Below are 23,024 nucleotides of genomic sequence, written 5' to 3' on the forward strand. Positions count from 1 at the left end.
CCCTCCTCACTCTTCCCAGGCCTTCCTCCCTCCTCACTCTTCCCAGGCCTTCCTCCCCCTCACTCTTCCCAGGCCTTCCTCCCCCTCACTCTTTCCAGGCCTTCCTCCCTCCTCACTCTTCCCAGGCCTCCCCCTTCTTCCCAGGCCTTCCTCCCCCTCCCTCCTCACTCTTCCCAGGCCTTCCTCCCCACTCTTCCCAGGCCTTCCTCTCCCTCCTCACTCTTCCCAGGCCTTCCTCCCCACTCTTCCCAGGCCTTCCTCCCCCACCCTCCTCACTCTTCCCAGGCCTCCCCTCTTCCCAGGCCTTCTCCCTCCTCTTCCCAGGCCTTCCTCCTCTTCCCAGGCCTTCCTGCCCCTCCCTCTTCCCAGGCCTTCCTCCCCCACCCTCCCAGGCCTTCCTCCCTCCTCACTCTTCCCAGGCCTTCCTCCCCCTCACTCTTCTCAGGCCTTCCTGCCCCTCCCTCCTCACTCTTCCCAGGCCTTCCTCCCCCACCCTCCTCAGGCCTTCCTCCCTCCTCACTCTTCCCAGGCCTTCCTCCCCCCCTCACTCTTCTCAGGCCTTCCTCCCTCCTCACTCTTCCCAGGCCTTCCTCCCCCACCCTCCTCACTCTTCCCAGGCCTTCCTCCCTCCTCACTCTTCCCAGGCCTTCCTCCCCACTCTTCCCAGGCCTTCCTCCCCCACCCTCCTCCCTCTTCCCAGGCCTTCCTCCCCCTCACTCTTCTCAGGCCTTCCTGCCCCTCCCTCCTCACTCTTCCCAGGCCTTCCTCCCCCACCCTCCTCAGGCCTTCCTCCCTCCTCACTCTTCCCAGGCCTTCCTCCCCCTCACTCTTCTCAGGCCTTCCTCCCTCTTCACTCTTCCCAGGCCTTCCTCCCCCACCCTCCTCACTCTTCCCAGGCCTTCCTCCCTCCTCACTCTTCCCAGGCCTTCCTCCCCACTCTTCCCAGGCCTTCCTCCCCCACCCTCCTCCCTCTTCCCAGGCCTTCCTCCCCTCACTCTTCCCAGGCCTTCCTCCCTCCTCACTCTTCCCAGGCCTTCCTCCCCCTCACCTTCCTCCCCCTCCCTCAGGCCTTCCTGCCCCTCCCTCCTCACTCTTCCCAGGCCTTCCTCCCCCACCCTCCTCACTCTTCCCAGGCCTTCCTCCCCCACCCTCCTCACTCTTCCCAGGCCTTCCTCCCCCTCACTCTTCCCAGGCCTTCCTCCCCCCCTCCCTCCTCACTCTTCCCAGGCCTTCCTCCCCCACCCTGCTCACTCTTCCCAGGCCTTCCTCCCCCTCTCCTCTTCCCAGGCCTTCCTCCCCCTCACTCTTCCCAGGCCTTCCTCACCCTCACTCTTCCCAGGCCTTCCTCACCCTCCCTCCTCACTCTTCCCAGGCCTTCCTCCCCTCCCCTCCTCACTCTTCCAAGGTCTTCCTCCCCCTCCCTCCTCAGGTCTTCCTCCCCCTCCCTCCTCCCTCTTCCCAGGCCTTCCTCCCCCTCCCTCTTCCCAGGCCTTCCTCCCCTCACTCTTCCCAGGCCTTCCTCCCCCACCCTCTTCCCAGGCCTTCCTCACCCTCCCTTCCCTTCCAGGCCCTCCCCCCTCCTCCTCACTCTTCCCAGGTCTTCCTCCCCCCCCTCCTCCCTCTTCCCAGGCCTTCCTCCCCCTCCCTCTTCCCAGGCCTTCATCCCCCTTTCTCACTCTCATTAATGGGTACCATGGGCTCACCAGTCAGACAGTGCCTTTCCAAATCTCAGATCACTAACTCAATTGTTGCTCTTTCTAAAGTACCGGTGGTAACAAGTACAGAGCCATGTAACACTGACCAGCCCCATCCCCACAGTGACCTAGCTCACAGGTGGACAAAGATATCTGCAAAGGGCCAGTGTGGGTGCAGGCTTTTGCTCCAGCCAGGCAGTAACACAGCCTCAACTTATACAGTGAGTTTTTGTTAGAGTCTATAATTATTTCAATCAGTTATGTCATAGTTAACTGTGAGCTTTAAAAAGACATGAAGTGTTAGATAAAGTACAGGCCATAGAACACATAAGAAGAACACACAGAGCTCAAATCAGATCGGACTAATTTAAGGCAACAAAAGCAATCAAAGATTGTGTTTCTCAATAAAACAAACAAGTTATACAGAAAACACCAGAACAGCTGTTATCGAAGAAAAAAATCTATCTTCACCTACAGTCTAACTTTAAATTTAAAATCCCCCAATACCTGCCAACATGAGTATTAAAGTGCTTTCTCAATAAATCACTTGCATCGTTTACCAAGGCAACACAGTTTAGGCATCATTTTAATATTATAGCCACTAGTTAGCCACTGCATTCTTAGCCACTAGTAAAGTAAGCCTCTCAAATTAAACTGTCTCACTGTCCAATCAACAGACCCACACTGTACAACCCATACCCCTAACCCCTTACCCCTCCCCAGTATAAATCCTTATTGATTGATAGACTAGCTATAGTATTTCCCTTGCATCCCATGGATGATAAACTAGATGCTTGATTTGAAGAGTAGAAAAGAGCCCCTGCGATTGGTTTGTTAGTTGGCTCATAGATCAGCTGTAGTCAGCACTTTCCTCCTCCGCTGCCAGAGTCTGGTGTTCCGTCTAGGAGAGTGGAGGAGAGGGAACAGAGAGGAGGAGAGGAGTTTATCAGTATAAGACAGACATATGTCATACAACATAAAGCTTAGTCCAGTAGCCAACAGACAGTCTGCTTTGCACAGCTTATTCAGGAGGGTGAAACTGTACAGAACGTTCATGTAGAACAGACATTTATCTTTGTTGTCATAGATAGTCTATTGTGTCTGTTCTATGCATTGCATTTCTAACTGCAACGTTCTGAAATGTTCACCCTTCTGAACAGAAGCAAACCACAGGTTTACAGAAAGCATGATGACACGCACATGACAAAACATAAACAACAAACAAAGCTCCCACGTGGCAACTCCCCCTCTGAATTAAACACAGCTGCACGGGGAAAATTCAAACTCATAAAAACGTTAAGAGATGGTTGTACTCTGGTTAGGAGAGATGGACGGCTGTTGGGGGAAAAAATTAAGGGATGCAGACATTGACAAACAGACTAAAGAAATAAAACAAGAGAAACAGACTTTCTAACCAAAATGTGTGTGTGTCCAAGCTAGAGTGAAATCTGTGGCGCCACTGGCATTTCCAGGACTCTAGTGACATCTAGTGATCACATCGGGTACTGCTGGTCTGAGTATGTAACATGATATTACACATAACTCAAGTTGACATTCCAGTGTTGTTTTTGATTTGCTAAAGGTTTGAAGTAAAGGCTTAAAGGCTGTGTAAGAAGAAAACATAATGCTAGTCTAGAGACAGAGTAGCTAGATGGCGGGGAGGATGCAGTAGAAGAGTGCGTGAGTAGCCCTTACTGGCCTCAGGGGTTAGAGGTCAGGGGGTGAAAGCACACCTGGCAGTAAGGGTTCCCTGGTGGAGTCCAACACCTGATGGAGATTAAATCATCATCATTACATCACACACTACTGTATAACAACCCTCCATATTAGAAATACATGAGAACAAAAACATGAATAATCAAATTTAAATTCATTTCCTGAGTTGTGTGAATTCAAATTGAATTAGGCCCAAACCCTTTGAAGTTATAAATATTCAATTAAATGTAATCAAATAAATAGAATCCCCACCAGCTAAGGAAAAGTGTCTTGTCCTCTCACCTCGTATGTGGTCCCGTTCCAGAACTGCCTCATCTCCCCTCTCCTCCAGGCCAACAGTGCAGATCCTAGCAAGGTGAATGGAACCAGGTAGAGCAGGGCTGGCTGCCCCATCTTAGTCACCAACATCACCGCAAACGTCAAAACCATACCACACAGATAGGCTGGGGGAGGGGTGGAGAGGAGATGATCAACACGATGATGATAATGATCAGTAACATATTGATAATGTCCATGTCGTTACCTATGCAGCAGCAGAAAAGGTAGATCTTCTTGGGGCTGTTGACCCACACATCAAACCTGCTGCAATAAGGCCACAAGAAGACCTGTTGGACAAATCAGCAAACAGAATATATGAAGGTCTGAAGCTATCGTCCAATGAGAAGGCAGAACAGAAGGGTGTGAAGATGGAGCTGATACTGAAGCTTTAGATCGCACCAGGAAGAAAATTACCTTATGAACAGATCTAGGATCAGCTTACACTCCACGCATCCTAATTATAACCATTATAGAGGGAAGCATAATACTGACCTTAGATCATTGTCAAACATGGAGCCATAGGGGCTCTGGTTATTGTTGCAAAGCTACTGGTAATTTACCAAAGTTACCAGAATCTTCTGTCATTTTGGTAATTAACAGGTAATCTATGGTAATTTTTCTGTGTCCATATTGTCCATGAGTTTCCAGTGGATAGACCATATGGTTCAAGAAAAAAAGTATTATAATAATGAGAAAAGCATTTCAACAACAATGGCATTTTTTTCAATGAACTCTGCAACTCTTCCAACTATTGACTTTCTTCACAACTGTCACCAGTTTGGCACCAAAACATTGACAACAAAGACATATTAGCATAGTTAAATAAATAGAAGGATATTTCATGCTGAAACCCTCCTGATAAACACTAATGGTATTCACTAAGTTGATGGTTCATATTTAGGATAATGTTTTATAGTTGTCATTCTATTTTGTCATTGTATATATTTTATTGTATATAGATCATCTGAAGTACCCAAAAAGCCCACTAGATGGTATCTGATAAAATAAAAATGTTTACAGTAATATCCCCCTTTGCAACCCTAGCTGTGGTCAAAAGTAGTGCACTATATTGGGCATAGGATGCCATTTGGGATGCAAGCATGTTTATCTCACCTGGTACGATGATGTCCCCATAGCCCAGGATGGAGAACTGCATGCCACACAGGTTCTGTGTCCACGCAGAGAACCGTGGAACACGCATCACTACCGGGAGCTACCAGGGAGACAACAGGCAACTAACGTTTTTTATTTAATCATTAGTTGACCATCTAACACTCTGTTAAATAACAATTGACTAACAGTTAACTAAAGCTCAACCAAAACTAAACTAAAACAAATCAATCACAGAGAGACATACTGAGGATTCACTATGATAGATTCTGTATCAAAACCAATTACAGTATTTCCATTACAAAACAGAAAACAGACATTATATGTAATGTCAATATGCCAACTGTCAAGCCGTAGTGTTTGTTAATGACATGAACATGAGACACACAGGAAAGCAATCAGTTCATCACCAAATCACAACAAATATATCAATGTTTAATTAAATTCAGATCAAGCCCTCTCATTATTTAAACACTTAAGCTACAATGCAATGACTTGAGATTGTGTAATATTGTATAATAGTTTCGTAAAGTTTGTTAGAGCCAGGATTACTTGATAAAAGTGAAAAAACCCTTGGACCTACACATGACGAATCAGACGTTAACACAGCTGTGACATAAGAGCCGGTCATGTGACAGTTGGTTGGGATGTACTGTATGTTCTGTCTCTCAATTCAATTCCATTTCAATTTTAGGGTCTTTATTGGCATGGTAAACATATGTTTACGTTGCCAAAGCAAGGAACAATCTCCAATATTTATATAAATGCCCATTTATTCTTGAAGAATGCATCTTATAAATACCTTATGAACTTAGTAGAATTGTCTTACCCCAGCATAACATAAATGGCTGTTTTACTTCATTGTTTTTAAACAATGTCTTTGTAAAACTAACAACATATAGCTCTAAACTATGAAGCTGAGTAGTAAAGAGATGAATTGATATGATAATTAACAGTACATATGAAGCTGAGTAGTAAAGAGATGAATTGATATGATAATTAACAGTACATATGAAGCTGAGTAGTAAAGAGATGAATTGATATGATAATTAACAGTACATATGAAGCTGAGTAGTAAAGAGATGAATTGATATGATAATTAACAGTACATATGAAGCTGAGTAGTAAAGCGCTGGGGTCTTACTTTCTCATATGGAGTCGAGGGTTCGGCTGGCACCTCCACCGTGTTACCCTGCGTCGAGACAGAACACCCCAACCAGACGCAGTCAGTTTGCATCCCAAATGGCACTCTATTCCCTACATAGCGCACTACTTTTAATCAGGGCCCATAGCGCTCTGGTCAAAATTAATGCACAACGTAAGGAATAGGGTGCCATTTGAAACGCATCCTCAGACAGTCAGCCATTCAGATCCAGAGGGGAATCTAATCTACACCGCAATGCTGCAACGGTACACAGCAGATGAGATCCCAGCTACGTAGCCTGATTCTAGTTAGGGGCAGGAGTGTTTACTGGGTCGGGGAACAATCAGTCAAGGAAAACTCCTGACCCTACTGATTGTTAATCAAGCATAAAGAGATTGAAGACTCAAGTTTTGACAGACACAGAGAGAGAGACATACAGGCAGACAGACAGGCAGACAGACAGACAGGCAGACAGATGAGTGGTTACCTTCTCTCCTGCTGCATCTGGACCCAGGGCCACTTGGACCATGATGCTCTCTCCATTCTGTAAATATAAAACATTTAAAACGTGGGACAATGCATTTAACCTTTCTAGTAAAAAATATAGGACAATAACATTGCACTGTATTTAACGGGGAAAGTGACTCACCGGCATGAACAGAGGAGTGATGAAGACAAAGAACACATCATACAACAGCAGCAGACTCAACAGGATCACACAGATCTGAGAGGGGGAGGAGGGGGGAGGAGGGGAGGGAGGAGGGGAGGAGGGGGGAGGAGGAGGAGGGGAGAGAGAGGGGGGTGGAGGAGAGAGAGGGGGAGGAGAGAGAGAGGGGGAGGGGGGGAATGGAAGTCAGTTGAGGGGGAGAGAGGTGGAGAGAGAGGGGGGAGAGAGAGGGGGGGAGGGGGGTGGAATGGAAGTCAGTTGAGGGGGAGAGAGGTGGAGAGAGAGAGGGGGAGAGAGAGGAGAGAGAGAGGGGGGTGGAGGAGGGATGGAATGGAAGTCAGTTGAGGGGAAGACAGGTGAGGAGAGAGAGAGGGGGAGAGAGAACAGATGTTTAGAGACGTGTCCATAGACTTAGTTAGACTACATCTTTTTACCTGACCCGTTATGGTGTCTGTGAGTCTAGGCAGCGCCATTGAGGCCATCTCCATTTTGAAGTAGTACTTTTTCTTCTACTACTTCTATGAGTTGGTAAACAAACTGAAATGGTGCATACTGCTACTTGGAGTGTGTTGTCTGAACAGGTATAAAGTCAAGGTTGGTGATCTACTGCCACCTGCAGTTATGGAATGTTTGCTCACGAGTAGAATTCATTGGCTGATCCCACCCAGCTGACTACTTTAAAATGGTGGAAGTCCTCAATGTGTATGTCAATGTAAAAACAGTTTATTTCCAAGTTGTGATCTATCTCTATGGACGTGTCCAACCTCAGCCAGAGAGTGGCCCTCTTTGTGACTGAAGATCAGAAATCAGAGGGTCAGAGTGATGATTTCACCTTGAAGTTGGACAGTGAGATGGTCTTCAGGAAGTTGAGACAGAAGGCCACACCCAGGAGGTCCTGTAGGATCCAGATCCACCTGGCAATAAAGTAGAGTACAAGGTTGATTTTCTTCATCTTTTTCAACAACACACTTCAGCCTGTCAACTAACTATTAAATATAACCAAACTGATTAAATAAAGGTAATAAAGAAATAGGTTATAAAGTGCATGTCAAGCTTATCATCCTCACAAACATGAGGACAACCATTGACAACGGTTCCTGTGCTTTACCCTGAAATGGCCCAGTAATTCATTGTTAGTTTAGTTTTAGTTAGAGTTTTATAAATGCAAAAATGAGAGCATTTTCCAAGTAATGTTCCAGTGAATGAGTAAATGTATAATCTGAGTGAGTTATAATGTGTGGGGGTGGAAAGGGAAGTGAAACCACATTCTCTAGAACATTATAATTATCCACCATGCTTTCGCTCATGGAAAAGTTTCATAGGAGATTAGCTGTGGACCGTGTGTTGCTGTTGTAGCCTGGGGACATTTAATTCTCCAGTCCACTAATACTTCTACTGTGCTAAGGTGTAAGGACAGTCATTGGCCTGTATGAATACACACACAAACATTACCCACCATGATGTTATTCTGTTATTGGAAATTAGAGAGACTAAGAGTTTGTCTGTCAGAAAGTGCATCTCAAATTGCACCCTACTCCCTATAAGTGCACTACTTTTGACCAGTATAAGTAGCACTTTACCAACCATTCGAGACACATTCAGAGACCATAGTGAGAGTCAATGAGGCAGTGAGTGATGCTGAACTAAACTAACAGAAACAACACACCTCTACTCTGCTGATGACGTCCGAGTCCTCCAGACTCCCTCACACCAAACACCACTTCCTGCTTCCTGTCCCACCCACAGAATTCCCAAGGGGTGTGTCAGTGTGTGTGTGTCAGTGAGTGTGCGTGAGAGAGAGATAGACAGTACCTGTCCTCGTTCCTGTAGACTCCCCAGACCACGGCTACAGTGACACACACAGCAGACAGCAGCACCGACCTCACAGATACACTCCCACCCAGGACCGTCACTCTGGAAGAACACAACACACATGAGAGAAGAGAGAAAGACCGCAAGCAACCACAGAAAGGTCTGCATGTCTGTGTGTGTGAGAGAGAGAGATGTTCAAGGAGACTGGTATGTGTCTGATTCACTTCTTTATTTTTTACTTCTCAGAACTTCCATATGAAACTATGACCTATGAGTTGTTTATGACAGACAGAGGAACAGACAGGGAAGGCAGATGTCTATGGAACAGACAGAGAAACAGACAGGGAGGACAGATGTCTGTGGAACAGACAGAGAAACAGACAGGGAGGACAGATGTCTATGGAACAGACAGAGAAACAGACAGGGAGGACAGATGTCTGTGGAACAGACAGAGAAACAGACAGGGAGGACAGATGTCTATGGAACAGACAGAGAAACAGACAGGGAGGACAGATGTCTATGGAACAGACCGAGAAACAGACAGGGAGGACAGATGTCTATGGAACAGACCGAGAAACAGACAGGGAGGACAGATGTATGTGGAACAGACAGAGAAACAGACAGGGAGGACAGATGTCTGTGGAACAGACAGAGAAACAGACAGGGAGGACAGATGTATATGGAACAGACAGAGAAACAGACAGGGAGGACAGATGTCTATGGAACAGACAGAGAAACAGACAGGGAGGACAGATGTCTATGGAACAGACAGAGAAACTGACAGGGAGGACAGATGTCTATGGAACAGACAGAGAAACTGACAGGGAGGACAGATGTCTATGGAACAGACAGAGAAACAGACAGGGAGGACAGATGTCTATGGAACAGACAGAGAAACAGACAGGGAGGACAGATGTCTATGGAACAGACAGAGAAACAGACAGGGAGGACAGATGTATGTGGAACAGACAGAGAAACAGACAGGGAGGACAGATGTCTATGGAACAGACAGAGAAACAGGGAGGACAGGTCTATGGAACAGACAGAGAAACAGATGGGAGGACAGATGTCTATGGAACAGACAGAGAAACAGACAGGGAGGACAGATGTCTGTGGAACAGACAGAGAAACAGACAGGGAGGACAGATGTCTGTGGAACAGACAGAGAAACAGACAGGGAGGACAGATGTCTATGGAACAGACAGAGAAACAGACAGGGAGGACAGATGTCTGTGGAACAGACAGAGAAACAGACAGGGAGGACAGATGTCTGTGGAACAGACAGAGAAACAGACAGGGAGGACAGATGTCTATGGAACAGACAGAGAAACAGACAGGGAGGACAGATGTCTGTGGAACAGACAGAGAAACAGACAGGGAGGACAGATGTCTATGGAACAGACAGAGAAACAGACAGGGAGGACAGATGTATGTGGAACAAGGAAATCATACGGTACGTTGTTACTATAGAAAACCTTGACTCTCTGTAAATACCATGATTTTAATGAGCTGTGACATTTGTCAGACAATACTTTGTTTTCCTTGTTTGGACAACTATGTTGTTATGGGGATTTATTTTTTGAATTGGGATGAAAACCCCAGGAAAATGGTGACTCTCTGTGTGTGTACCTCATGGGGCTACACTTGGCCAGGTCCAACAGGGCGTCCAGACAGCTGAAGAGGGCGGTGGCTGACGCTAAGCAGAATATGGCGATGATCACATACACTGGAAAACACACACAAAGTGTCAAAATACTCCTGAACTAACTCATTATGAGACGATCACTGAGTGTCTAACAACTTCTGGGGTGGTATGTTTGCTTTGCATATAAGACTGTTAATAAACTGTTAATAAACGTAATACATTATGAAAATGTAATACAAATATATTAAGCAGTGTTTGTCCAGAGTGAAAGACTCACCCAGGTACTTGTAGAAGAAGTACATGAGTACCAGCATCAGACACATCAGACCTACAAAAATGACCACCTTTAGGGGAGAGTACAGAGCCAAGTCCCCACTGTCACTCTTCTCCTCTCCTCCTCCTCCTCCTCCTCGAGACGCACTCAGCCTCTCTCTGACACACAGACACACACAACACACAGACTGTTACACAGAGTGTAGAGTGGCTGAAGAGTGGACAGCCTGCATGGCTGTTCTTTTCCCAAGGAAATAAAGAAACGTGTGTGTGTGTGCAGTCTCACCTCTCACAGGCTCCGCTCCAGTAGCCTCCCAGAGCAACAGTCACCACTCCTATGAGAAGCATGACCACAATGCTGGCATCAAACACAGGCACCGCCGGGGCATACAGCCTAACCTGCATCTCCTCACCAAACACCTGGAGAAACACACAGAGAGATCAGACACTAACACACCTGAGACACACACTAGTGTCTCGTGTCTATTCTTATTGATTGAAAGAAATACTGTAGATGACAAGTCAATTAGAAGGCGTGAATAAGCACTATACCTTATCTTATAGTGAGTTGTAGTGACCTCTATACCAGAGGACCTACAGTATCAGAGAACTCACATTCTGTGCGTCCAGGAAGTCCATGTATCTCATCAGAGCCAGCGGAATCTGGACCTTCTCATACTCTGTCACATTGGCTCCCGGGGGACTCTTTAGAAGCAATCAAATGAGAGATAAAACAAAACACGTCTTAAAAAGAACACACAAAGATGTAGGCCTATCATGTTATGCCATAGATGTAAATTAAGTGTTGCATCATAAACACATTGGAGGTAACACTATTGATATATTGTAAATACATTGTAGATCCATTATCAAAGTATTACCATAGGTTTAGTGCTGGCAACGATCAGAGCGGCAGCCCCCAGGTCTTGGGCTATCTCAGCCTTCTGGCTGAAGTTACACCCCCCTCTCATGACCACCACCGCCTTGCCTCTCACTATGGCTGGGCTCACCCCTGCAGAGCTACACAGTAGCCTGGACGACAAGTTCACCAGGGGATACGCAGTCTAACACAGGACAACAGGTACAGTTAGACAATCAATATATTAATAGCTATGATGTATTGTCACTGTAGCAAGGCTGAATCCCAGAGCCACCTAACAGCCCGGTGGATGTCAGGTGAGGTTCACAAAGTTCTGTGGGTTCACCAACAGATACTAAACTCTAACACAGTTGAAGCTGGAGCAAATGGGGGCATAGGGCAGCTGAATATCAGAATGGCTTTGTTGCTGTACTGGACTTACAGCAGCGCTGAGTGAGAGTGACAGGTTGGTCCATAGGGAGTTGTAGACCAGGCAGTATTCTTTATCTGTGTCTCCATTTGAGATATGCAAGATTGCCTCTTGACAGATCACCTGTGTGGAATAAAAACAGTAACTAAGTGAAATACATACAACCAACATGTATTTCAAAGTAAACAAAGTATAAGAAACAACAACATATCGTTTGTTCAGAGACTGATCAGTGTTAGCTGTGTAACACTTTTTCATGACACTGTCAATATCTGTTCCACTCTGAAGCTTGCCTGGAAAGTTGGGTACTTCCCCATAGACAAGCCATTAAAGAACTCAGCTGGCAAACTTGGCTGGTGGCGATTGGCTAGCTAGCTACATGAACATGGCAAACTTGCCTAACAGGATAGACACTCGAAATGACAATTGTAAAACTGATATTATCCAGTTGTCGATATTATTTGTGAAATAAATATCACATAGTTGTCGACATAGTTGGACCTGGCTTGCTTGCTAGCTAGCTAGCTACATCTATCTCTGTACTGCTATGATAAATACCGTGAGCTAACTAGCTAGCATAACAGCTAACTGCCTATTTTACCTGAGATGACCGGAGAATAACTGATAAAACAATAATCCACGGAGTTTTTGCCATGTCGGTAACATACGGAATTGAGTAAAAATCGTATTCACAAGAAAAAAAAACTATAATCTGTGATTTGGCACACCACTAGTTTCAATATCGTCCCTTTTATTGTACTCGCATCATCGTTTTTTAGTTAGCCATTCCCTTCCGGTTTCTCATGCTGGTGGATCTCGTGATAGCTGACCAAATCTTGGCAAACGCTGACATGCACTGCATTTTATCAATGCTTTCATTGTTTCCGTATCATTAGATGTCAATATCTCTTCTCAGTTTCAATATCATGGGAAATGTTGTTTATGTAACTGTCTTCAAGTGTACTGAAGATAATTATAACTAACCCAGGATAGTTCACCTGTGATGTGTCTGGTTACACCTTCTGTTTGTGAGTGTAGAGGGAAACTAAGGCATCCATTACAACCAATGACTATGATTATTGTGCTTTCAAGACAACTGGGGAAAAAACGCTGTCAAATCATGACGTCAGTGATCTTCAGGTCAGAAGAAGGAGCTCTAGAATGATGGCCTAGTTTCCAACATGGAATTCCAAGTTGGTTGACCATTCAAAATACTTTTCCCAAGCGGAGCTGTTCCCCCCCCTCCTCAGAGTTCCCAGTTGTCTTGAACGCACTGATTTCAGAAGTGAGTGATTCCTGAGATCCCGGTTGTTTTGAATGCAGCATTTCAACCCACAGCCTGTCTCTGGTTTGTGAGTCAAATGTCAAAGTCATGCCAGATGACAGTGGTAGAATCTAATTGCATACTCTCCTCGACTCCTCAAAATCCATTGGATAAGAAAGCCCAGGGTCCCTACTCTCTGACCTTCTCCAATGGGTTTTGAGGAGGCGGGTCAAAACGACAAGATTTTCTCCTTGTCCACATATTGACCATGGAAGGGGGTAAGTGTTGATAACATCTACTTATCATAGTGATGGGTCATTAAACTGATTATGTTTCCCAAATTGCACTATTTCCTTTATAGTGCACTACTTTTGGCCTGGGTCCATATGGTAGTAGTGCTCTATATAGGGAATATAGGGTGCCATTTGAGTGTTCCAGGAGAGTACAATCATATATAGCTAGTCAAACATGACAAAGAAAGACTTCTCTAAGATGGCATAGAACATTTTTTTATTAAGATTCTAGCTAATGAATGAGAAAAATACTACATGTATAAAAACACATTGGCCAAAATCAATACAAAAGCTTAAAAGCTTCTGAACAAGTGTGTACAAGAAACAAAATGGTCCAGTGTGCCCTACCTACACATTTCAAGTTTATTGGAAAACAGCATTCTTTACTTACTCCTGAAGGCAACTCAAAGAACATGGGATGTTTAACAGAATAAAGCGGTTAACATGGTCTCTGTCCCCAATTTCAACCTATGCCCTATATAGTGCATTATTTTTGACCAGGGCCCATGTGTCTCTGGTCAAAAGTAGCACACTATATAAGGACTAGGGTTCCATTTGGGACACAAACAGATAGACATTTCAAGTCTGTAGTTTATGATTTGATAATGAAGCAGATACTACTAATCATGTGCCTCATATCTCCACAATGGCCCAGCCACCACATGAAAGTTAATTTTTCCACAAATCCGACTATAAATACAGGCAAGGCCTAAAAACACGACCACACACTCCTGAACAGTTGAGTAAAACATTTGTTCACACAGGCGCACACACACACACGCACACACGATTGTGATCCGTTTTCAACTATTACAGTGCAACAGCATGGCAGACAGACAGATAGCAGTGATTTAATATAAATGAATTATATACACGTTCCTGGGTGGTTTCATTGTTTGGTCCTTTGTCTGGTTCAGGTAAGAGTGTCTTTACAACGCCTCCTCTTCAGATCTACAGCAGTAGTTAGCACAGGCTTCTTATCTGTCTGTGGACAAATAATACATTTACACACCACATTCATGTAAAGCAGTGTATATGCAGCTGGCAAAGTTTTTAAAAGTTTAAACTTATTGTTATTACACAAACGTGGAATGAAGCTTTCGTAGACACAAGGAGCATGCTAACACAGTACTGAAAACACATTGATATCACCGTAGCAACACAGTACTGAAAACACGTTGATATCACAGTAGCGTAACAGTACTGAAAACACGTTGATATCACAGTAGCGTAACAGTACTGAAAACACGTTGATATCACAGTAGCGTAACAGTACTGAAAACACGTTGATATCACAGTAGCGTAACAGTACTGAAAACACATTGATATCACAGTAGCGTAACAGTACTGAAAACACGTTGATATCACCGTAGCGTAACAGTACTGAAAACACATTGATATCACCATAGCAACACAGTACTGAAAACACATTGATATCACCGTAGCAACACAGTACTGAAAACACGTTGATATCACAGTAGTCTTTTTATTTATTTCACCTTTATTTAACCAGGTAGGCCAGTTGAGAACAAGTTCTTATTTACAACTGCGACCTGGCCAAGATGAAGCAAAGCAGTGCGACAAAAACACAGAGTTACACATGGGATAAACAAACGTACAGTCAATAACACAATAGAAAATCTGTATACAGTGTGTGCAAATTAAGTAAGGAGGTATGGCAATAAATAGGCCATAGTGGTGAAATAATTACAATTTACAATTCACCAGCAGCAAGAGCAACATCATTGATAAATACAGAGAAAAAAGTTGGCCTGAGAATTGAACCCTGTGGCACCCCCATAGAGACTGCCAGAGGTCCGGACAACAGGCCCTCCAATTTGACACACTGAACTCTATCAGAGAAGTAGTTGGTAAACCAGGCGAGGCAATCATTTGAGAAACCAAGGCCGTTGAGTCTGCCAATAAGAATGTTTTATTTCACCTTTATTTAACCAGGAACAGTGAGGGAAAAAAGTATTTGATCCCCTGCTGATTTTGTACGTTTGCCCACTGACAAAGTAATGATCCGTCTATAATTTTAATGGTAGGTTTATTTGAACAGTGATAGACAGAATAACAACTAAAAAATACAGAAAAACACATGTCAAAAATGTTATAAATTGATTTGCATTTTAATGAGGGAAATAAGTATTTGACCCCCTCTCAATCAGAAAGATCTGGCTCCCAGGTGTCTTTTATACAGGTAACGAGCTGAGATTAGGAGCACACTCTCAAAGGGAGTGCTCCTAATCTCAGCTTGTTACCTGTATAAAAGACACCTGTCCACAGAAGCAATCAATCAGATTCCAAACTCTCCACCATGGCCAAGACCAAAGAGCTCTCCAAGGATGTCAGGGACAAGAATGTAGACTGGAATGGGCTACAAGACCATCGCCAAGCAGCTTGGTGAGAAGGTGACAACAGTTGGTGCTATTATTCGCAAATGGAAGAAACACATAAGAACTGTCAATCTCCCTCGGCCTGGGGCTCCATGCAAGATCTCACCTCGTGGAGTTGCAATGATCATGAGAATCAGCCCAGAACTACACAGGAGGATCTTGTCAATGATCTCAAGGCAGCTGGGACCATAGTCAACAAGAAAACACATATACATGCCCGTCTGAAGTTTGCCAATGAACATCTTCAGAGGACAACTGGGTGAAAGTGTTGTGGTCAGATGAGACCAAAATGGAGCTCTTTGGCATCAACTCAACTCGCCGTGTTTCGAGGAGAAGGAATGCTGCCTATGACCCCAACAACACCATCCCCACCGTCAAACAAGGAGGTGGAAACATTATGCTTTGGGGGTGTTTTTCTGCTAAGGGAACAGGACAACTTCACATCAAAGGGACGATGGACGGGGCCATGTGCCGTCAAATCTTGGGTGAGAACCTCTTTCCCTCAACCAGGGCATTGAAAATGGGTCGTGGATGGGTATTCCAGCATGACAATGACCCAAAACACACGGCCAAGGCAACAAAGGAGTGGCTCAAGAAGAAGCACATGAAGGTCCTGGAGTGGCCTAGCCAGTCTCCAGACCTTAATCCCATAGAAAATCTGTGGAGGGAGCTGAAGGTTTGAGTTGCTAAATGTCAGCCTCGAAACCTTAATGACTTGGAGAAGATCTGCAAAGAGGAGTGGGACAAAATCCCTCCTGAGATGTGTGCAAACCTGGTAGCCAACTACAAGAAACGTCTGACCTCTGATTGCCAACAAGGGTTTTGCCACCAAGTACTAAGTCATGTTTTGCAGAGGGGTCAAATACTTATTTCCCTCATTAAAAGCAAATCAATTTATAACATTTTTGGCATGTGTTTTTCTGGATTTTTTTGTTGTCATTCTGTCTCTCACTGTTCAAATAAACCTACCATTAAAATTATAGACTGATAATTTCTTTGTCAGTGGGCAAATGTACAAAATCAGCGGGGGATCAAATACTTATTTCCCTCACTGTAGGCTAGTTGAGAACAAGTTCTCATTTGCAACTGCGACCTGGCAGAATACGGTGATTGACAGAGTCGAAAGCCTTGGCCAGGTCGATGAAGTCGGCTGCACAGTGCTGTCTTTTATCGATGGTGGTTATGATATCGTTTAGGACCTTGAGCGTGGCTGAGGTGCTCACGTGACCAGCTCAGAAACCAGATTGCACAGCGGAGATTCGAAATTCAGAGCACAGCGGAGATTCGACACTCACTGCTGGTGGGATTCGAAATGATTGGTGATCTGTTTGTTCACTTGGCTTTTGAAGACTTTAGAAAGGCAGGGCAGGATGGATATAGGTCTGTAACAGTGTGGGTCTAGAGTGTCTCCCCCTTTGAAGAGGGGGATGACCGCGGCAGCTTTCCAATCTTTAGGAATCTCAGATGATATGAATGGGAGGTTGAACAGACTAGTAATAGGGGTCGCGACAATGGCGGCGGATAATTTTAGAAAGAGAGGGTCCAGATTGTCTAGCCCTGCTGATTTGTAGGGATCCAGATTTTGCAGCTCTTTCGGGACATCAGCTGTCTGGATATGGGTGAAGGAGAAGCAAGTGGGGGGGGTCTTGGGCCAGTTGCTGCGGGGGGTGCAGAGCTGTTGGCCGGTAACAAAGTACTGATATCACAGTAGCAACACAGTACTGATAACACGTTGAGATCATAGTATTAACACAGTACTGATAACAAGTTGATATTACAGTAGCAACACAGTACTGATAACACGTTGAGATCATAGTATTAACACAGTACTGATAACAAGTTGATATTACAGTAGTAACAATACTGATAACATGTCAATATCACAGTAGTAATACAGTACTGATAACACATTGATATCATAGTATTAACACAATAGTAACACATTATAACAGCAAGTATCTCACCTCATTATTCCTGATTGCTCTCAGACCCTCCTTGATAACCTCCTTTAGATTTCATCTGGGCCTGAACTGAGTTCACCTATACACACACACACAGTCATAATGAACAGAAGACTTGGATAACGGTTTGTAACTGCTTGGAATCTTTACCTAGTTGATATGACATAAGGCTCTGTTTTCTGTGTGAGGGTAGGTGGTCAGTACGTACTGATGAGAGCCCAACGCCCATGTCTCCTGAGCCTACGTGTGTTGTGTGAACAAAGTTGGTTGGTTCTCCGATCATTGAACGGTCTATCCTCCGCCGCCTCTTCTGTAAACCATTAATGAAATTGTAGTATTACTAAAGGCAACAACAGTCAACTGCTTTATGAACACACACTCACACACAGGCTGATAAGAAGTACAGAAGATGAGAAGGCCTGGTTCTATTTCAGTATCTAGGACCTTGACCTTTAGTGTCCACACTTCATAGATTGAAAGATCAGGAGTAAACAAAACAGTGATTTCTTGTGTGTGTGTGTGTGTACTCACAGGCTGAGGCTGCTCTCCAATGCAGCAGCTGAAACACACCCAGAACTCAGTCATGCTGTCGGCAGCTTCCTCTCTCTTCTCTTTTTCTTTTTCTCTCTCTTCAACCCTCTGTCTTCCTGTTCACTTCACAGCCGATGCCACAAACAGCCGGCGGAAGCAGATTACAGACAGACATACACTCACTGCTGGTGTTTCTGTAACACACACTGACACACACCACTCTCCCCAGGGCCTGAGCAACACACTCCTGTGGACACAAAGAATCAGAGAACAGTTGACAAACTTTTGCATTAGTTATGTTAAATATCAAGTGAAATTTGGTGATGGACAGAAGATTCTGTGACCTGGCTATGTAGTCCTAGTAGTAGCATGGTATTCTAACTAGACAGTGTTGCATTGGTAGTTGTGGTAAAGATAAAAAGGACAGAGGTGGGTCTGGAAAAGAGAGAAACTAACCAAGTCATAAGAGGAAGGAACTCGAGCAACATGCACCAAGCACCAGTAACACATTACTGTACCTGCCTACTAGAAAAACTGTATATTTCCCCTGAAATATTATCTAGCAAAACTCCCCTTCAATATCACACTAGGAGACTTAGGGGGGACCGAGTGAAAGTACAGCGATGGACAGTACAATAGCATACACTATTTCAATGATATTAATTTAGCAGCAGTGCGCCCCCCCACCCCATGCTACCCTTACCACCAACACTGGGGGAAAAAATCTGGCACAGCTAGATTTCATTGCAAGTTTAACTGGTCCAGATGGTCAGTTTTCAACATTCAAAACTTCTATTCTTCTATATTTAATAACATGCTGTCTTCTCAGTTGTAAAACATAGTCTAATAAATACCACCCTATAATAGTGCTACCCATAGTGGAGGATAAACCATGACTCGATAGACACAGACCAGCCCTTCATCTTGTGGCCCAGGATGACAAGACAGTAGACATCTCTCATTTGTTGTCTGTAGTTTCACATGACCACTTTATAAAAATACCCAGAGCAGTGTGAGCTCAGACGCCTCTGCCTCACCCTCCACAGATGGTGGTGATAGAGTTAGAATAAAATACTTTTGTTTACTCAGGGAACTAGGCTATTCATTTCACCCTGGAACAGTTGAGACTGAGACCATGTCATTACTCGATACCATCTTCTCTACTATAGTGTTTTTACAATCTCTACTACAAACTAGAGAAGTCTACAAATCCACTAACTATTTACATGTTTAATTAAAGACCAGGATAAGTGTTGTTGAGTAGCTAAAAATACTTGTATGGTCGTCAATGATCTAAGGTGTTGTTAATGACATTGAAGCCCAAACAGGTTTAGAACCATTGATCTCAGATATTAACCAAATGACATTGAACTGTGGGTTGTATTGATTACAAACAATTCACTAACTAGGGAGGGACCATATTTGTAGTACTGCCACTGGTTCGATAAAGTCTTACAGTATAAGATACTTACTCTCAATAGCTATTTCATTGCCAAATTGAAAGAGGCCAAGAAGATTCAACTTATTTCAGGGTTTCTCTAGCGCAGAGCGGCCTGAAGACACAAGCAGGAAAGAGCGAGGTTGTGGTTTTCAAACTGACAGCTAAGTAAGTTAGCTAGCTAACCGCTACCGGTTGCTAAATCAGTAAACTGTACTCTGAAACTTGAAAGAGGACCGATTTTGGAAATACATCTACACGTAGCTTTGAACTTTGAAGGTTGGAACTAACTTCAAATGTGCTTTAAATTAATTAGATAGATTTGTGGGGGTAAAAAAAGAAGGTAAAAGAGACATACCTTCTGGCTAAATTCCCGAAGTTGCAGACGAAAAAATATCTTCCTGCTTTGCCTTGGCGCAAGGCTTTCTGGGATATAGTGTTCAATGAAACAATATTACATAAAAGCAGACAATTCTTGCGAAACTCTCGTGCTTCTTTCTGTTGTTTTTTTTACTAATATAAATGGGCAATTTTTCCAATGTTGAGCTAATGTATTGATACAGTTTTTGTTTTCTATCCAAATGTCTTTTTGTAGGAGATAATCATCAGCCAACGTTATTTTTTGTGAATTTGGAAGCATTTGTGTCATTTGAAAATGCACATAAATGCTTCATAATTAATAAAGGTAACGTTAACTGACTAATATTATCTCGTAGAACAAAACGTATAAGATATCCTAAACCTGTATTAACCTCAGACCTTATTTTCGCGTTTATCCCAAAATCCTATTCTCTCCTCATTCATTTTCGCCATATGAATGGTAACTAATTTCCGGGTTTTAGGTCTTCAAGCAGGTGAGCTAGCGTCTTTCTTTTTCCCAACGCAGTTAAGCCAAAACTACGCCCCGTTATTACGAGGGGGTTCTGCTACGCTCCCATTGGCTAGCTAGCGTTGTTTCACTCTCAGGCGATCAGTGCAGAGACAGTTGCCTTCCAAGGTAAGGATGGAAAATGTAATTTAACAATTAGCTGCCTACCATAATGCAGTCCTATTATTATAATGTTATTGTAACACCTGTAACATATTATTGTAACATTTGCCCATGTATTCATTTTCAGAGTTTCAATGACTTGTAAACATGTTTAAAACATTTTTTTCATTAGGTAAGTTGACTGAGAACACGTTCTCATTTGCAGCAGAGAAGGGGGATGAATGAGCCAATTGTAAACTGGGGATTATTAGGTGACCGTGATGGTTTAAGGGTCAGCTTGGGAATTTAGCCAGGACACCGGGGTTAACACGGTATACTCCTGATCTTTCAGTCTATGATATTTACAATAAGTGCCATGGGATCTTTAATGACCTCAGAGAGTCAGGACACCCATTTAACATTCCATCCAAGAGACAGCACCCTACACAGGGCAGTGTCTCCAATCACTGCCCTGGGGCATTGGGATATTTTTTAGACCAGTGGAAATAGTGCCTCCTACTGGCCCTCCAACACCACTTCCAGCAGCATCTGGTCTCCCACCCAAGGACTGGCCAGGACCAACCCTGCTTAGCTTCAGAAGCAAGCCAGCAGTGGTATGCAGGGTGGTATGCTGCTGGCATACCAGAACTCTGCTGAATTCCCTCAATTGAAGGTCAGCTAAGTTTACCTAGGCTACTTAATGTTACTAACTCAACATTTGAAGTTGTTATATTATCATTTGTAGTCTATTATCAGGTAAAAGCATATGCTTATTATTCATAATTTCTCAAATATTTGAGCTAATCAATTCAGTCGAATACACTTTGCTACATCCATTGAATATGATTGTAATGGCTAGCTCTGTCCACTACATTATTTTATTATATTTTTCAATCTTGAAATACAAGGGCAAATGTTATTAATTAGTGACTGAAATTTCACGCTACGTGATATTCACTTCAGGACTTGGAGGGCGCTCAAAGCGTTGTAGAACGCCTCTCTGATAACAGGCGTGGTTTTGGCTTAATTGAGTTGGGGGAAAAGAAAGACAAGTTGAGGTCTATTAAAGTTGGGTATATAAGTTTTTGTGCTGACCATGAAATTCACATAGAAATGTGAGTTATAGATTTGTCATAATTGAAAGCAATTCTAACAAGCAGTAGATATGTTCTATGTATGCCATGTATGCCATTTCTACGCTTCCTGTTCTTATGTTTCATTTTTGCATCTTTTACTTTTGGTTTTGTATAGAACATTTTTGGTTATTGAAAATATATTTCACAACTGTTTAGATTGTACAATGATTCACAAACTGAAATTAGGAAAATTATTAGAATTTTCGCGACCAGGAAATGGTGAAGCGATTTCTGCATATTGTACCTTTAAAGCGGGTGACAGCAAGGCAAGCCTCATCAAGTTCATGTCACTTAGTGGTGTCTCAATATTGCCCAGCAGAGGGCAGATCTACTCACATAATTTAAAAAAAGTTTGTTGCCCAGCAGAACAAGGTGTATTGCAATCTCTCACTCACTGTACACATAGACTCCAACGGGGCATAACTTGACTCTGGAACAGTTACACCACGCATGGAGTGTTTAAGTGTATGCCATCATCACACATAAGCTGCTTTACTACTCCTATCATGTGATAGCTATACATTAAATATAGCTAGATACTGTACATTTAGATGTGTAAACTGATGCACAGAACTAGGATTATTTCATCACACCAGATGAGATAGTACAGGGAAGAAATCCTGAAACATCCAATAAGTTTGAGGATTCTTTGCATAAGGATTACATGTTTGCATAGGGAATACAGCTCCTATCCTATCTCCTTTGCCTGATATGTTTGGATTTGCAGTGAGTTGTGTAGCTACTAGAGTGATTAGGTCATTTGAATGTGCTGAGCGCTTTTGTAGCAAGGATGTGTGTGTCTCAAATTGCCCCCTATTATGTTTATAGTGTACTAGCCATTTGGGACATTAAGTAACATAAACAGATAGCCATGGCAGAGTGGAGAGGAATCATCAACATTAGTATCCCAGGGGAAATAGGATGAAATGTTAAAGGACAATTCTGATTCTAAAAGATTAGAATAAAGCTCTTAAAAATGCTTCTTTGTGACATCACAGGGAATGATTAAAAGTAAGACAAACAGTGATTTTCAAAACCTGCAACGAGTTTATAGCCAGAGAGAACCCATTGGGCACAAACTGGTTGAATCAAGGTGGTTTCAACGTAATTTGTCAACATTTAGTGATGTGGAAAATACATTGGATTTGAAAATAATTATCAACCATTGTTTTGATGGTGAAATTTCATCCACAGGATTATGTCACCATGGTAACCAAATTTCAACATAGATAAACCTATAAACCTTCAAAATATGTTGAATTTGTAACTTTAAAACAACGTCAGATCTTCAACGTTATAGCCACAAACAGATTAAAAAAACTATAGGCTGGGCAGCACCTCCTTACTGGAGAATGTATCTACAG

The 23,024-nt window shown here is 43.4% G+C and overlaps 1 protein-coding gene, 1 long non-coding RNA gene and 1 other non-coding gene across 3 annotated transcripts; all 3 read right to left on the reverse strand.

Annotated features, from left to right (window-relative positions):
- Positions 1-2,046: 2,046 nt before the first annotated feature.
- On the reverse strand, positions 2,047-12,482 carry zgc:123258 (uncharacterized protein LOC641502 homolog). Its single transcript, XM_042331085.1, is given in 18 exon segments — positions 2,047-2,595; positions 3,428-3,461; positions 3,693-3,853; positions 3,934-4,000; positions 4,002-4,015; positions 4,842-4,941; positions 5,983-6,030; positions 6,470-6,526; positions 6,632-6,706; positions 7,482-7,563; positions 8,462-8,563; positions 10,091-10,187; positions 10,384-10,538; positions 10,666-10,799; positions 10,995-11,084; positions 11,261-11,443; positions 11,681-11,791; positions 12,270-12,482. Coding segments are annotated over 18 exon segments (1,605 nt in total). The 5' UTR covers positions 12,324-12,482; the 3' UTR covers positions 2,047-2,554.
- A 938-nt stretch (positions 12,483-13,420) lies between these two features.
- LOC121847856 lies at positions 13,421-14,780 on the reverse strand. The gene is made up of 2 exons (XR_006084744.1): positions 14,725-14,780; positions 13,421-14,210 (listed from the first exon to the last, which is right to left on the reverse strand). It is a non-coding gene; the product is annotated as an uncharacterized LOC121847856 (long non-coding RNA).
- Positions 14,781-18,220: 3,440 nt separating this feature from the next.
- Positions 18,221-20,503, reverse strand: LOC112243521. The gene is made up of 2 exons (XR_006084743.1): positions 19,913-20,503; positions 18,221-18,363 (listed from the first exon to the last, which is right to left on the reverse strand). It is a non-coding gene; the product is annotated as an uncharacterized LOC112243521 (transcript).
- Between the last annotated feature and the right edge of the window lie 2,521 nt (positions 20,504-23,024).

This window comes from Oncorhynchus tshawytscha, linkage group LG12 (genome assembly GCF_018296145.1).
Source record: "Oncorhynchus tshawytscha isolate Ot180627B linkage group LG12, Otsh_v2.0, whole genome shotgun sequence".
Classification (NCBI taxonomy): domain Eukaryota; kingdom Metazoa; phylum Chordata; class Actinopteri; order Salmoniformes; family Salmonidae; genus Oncorhynchus; species Oncorhynchus tshawytscha.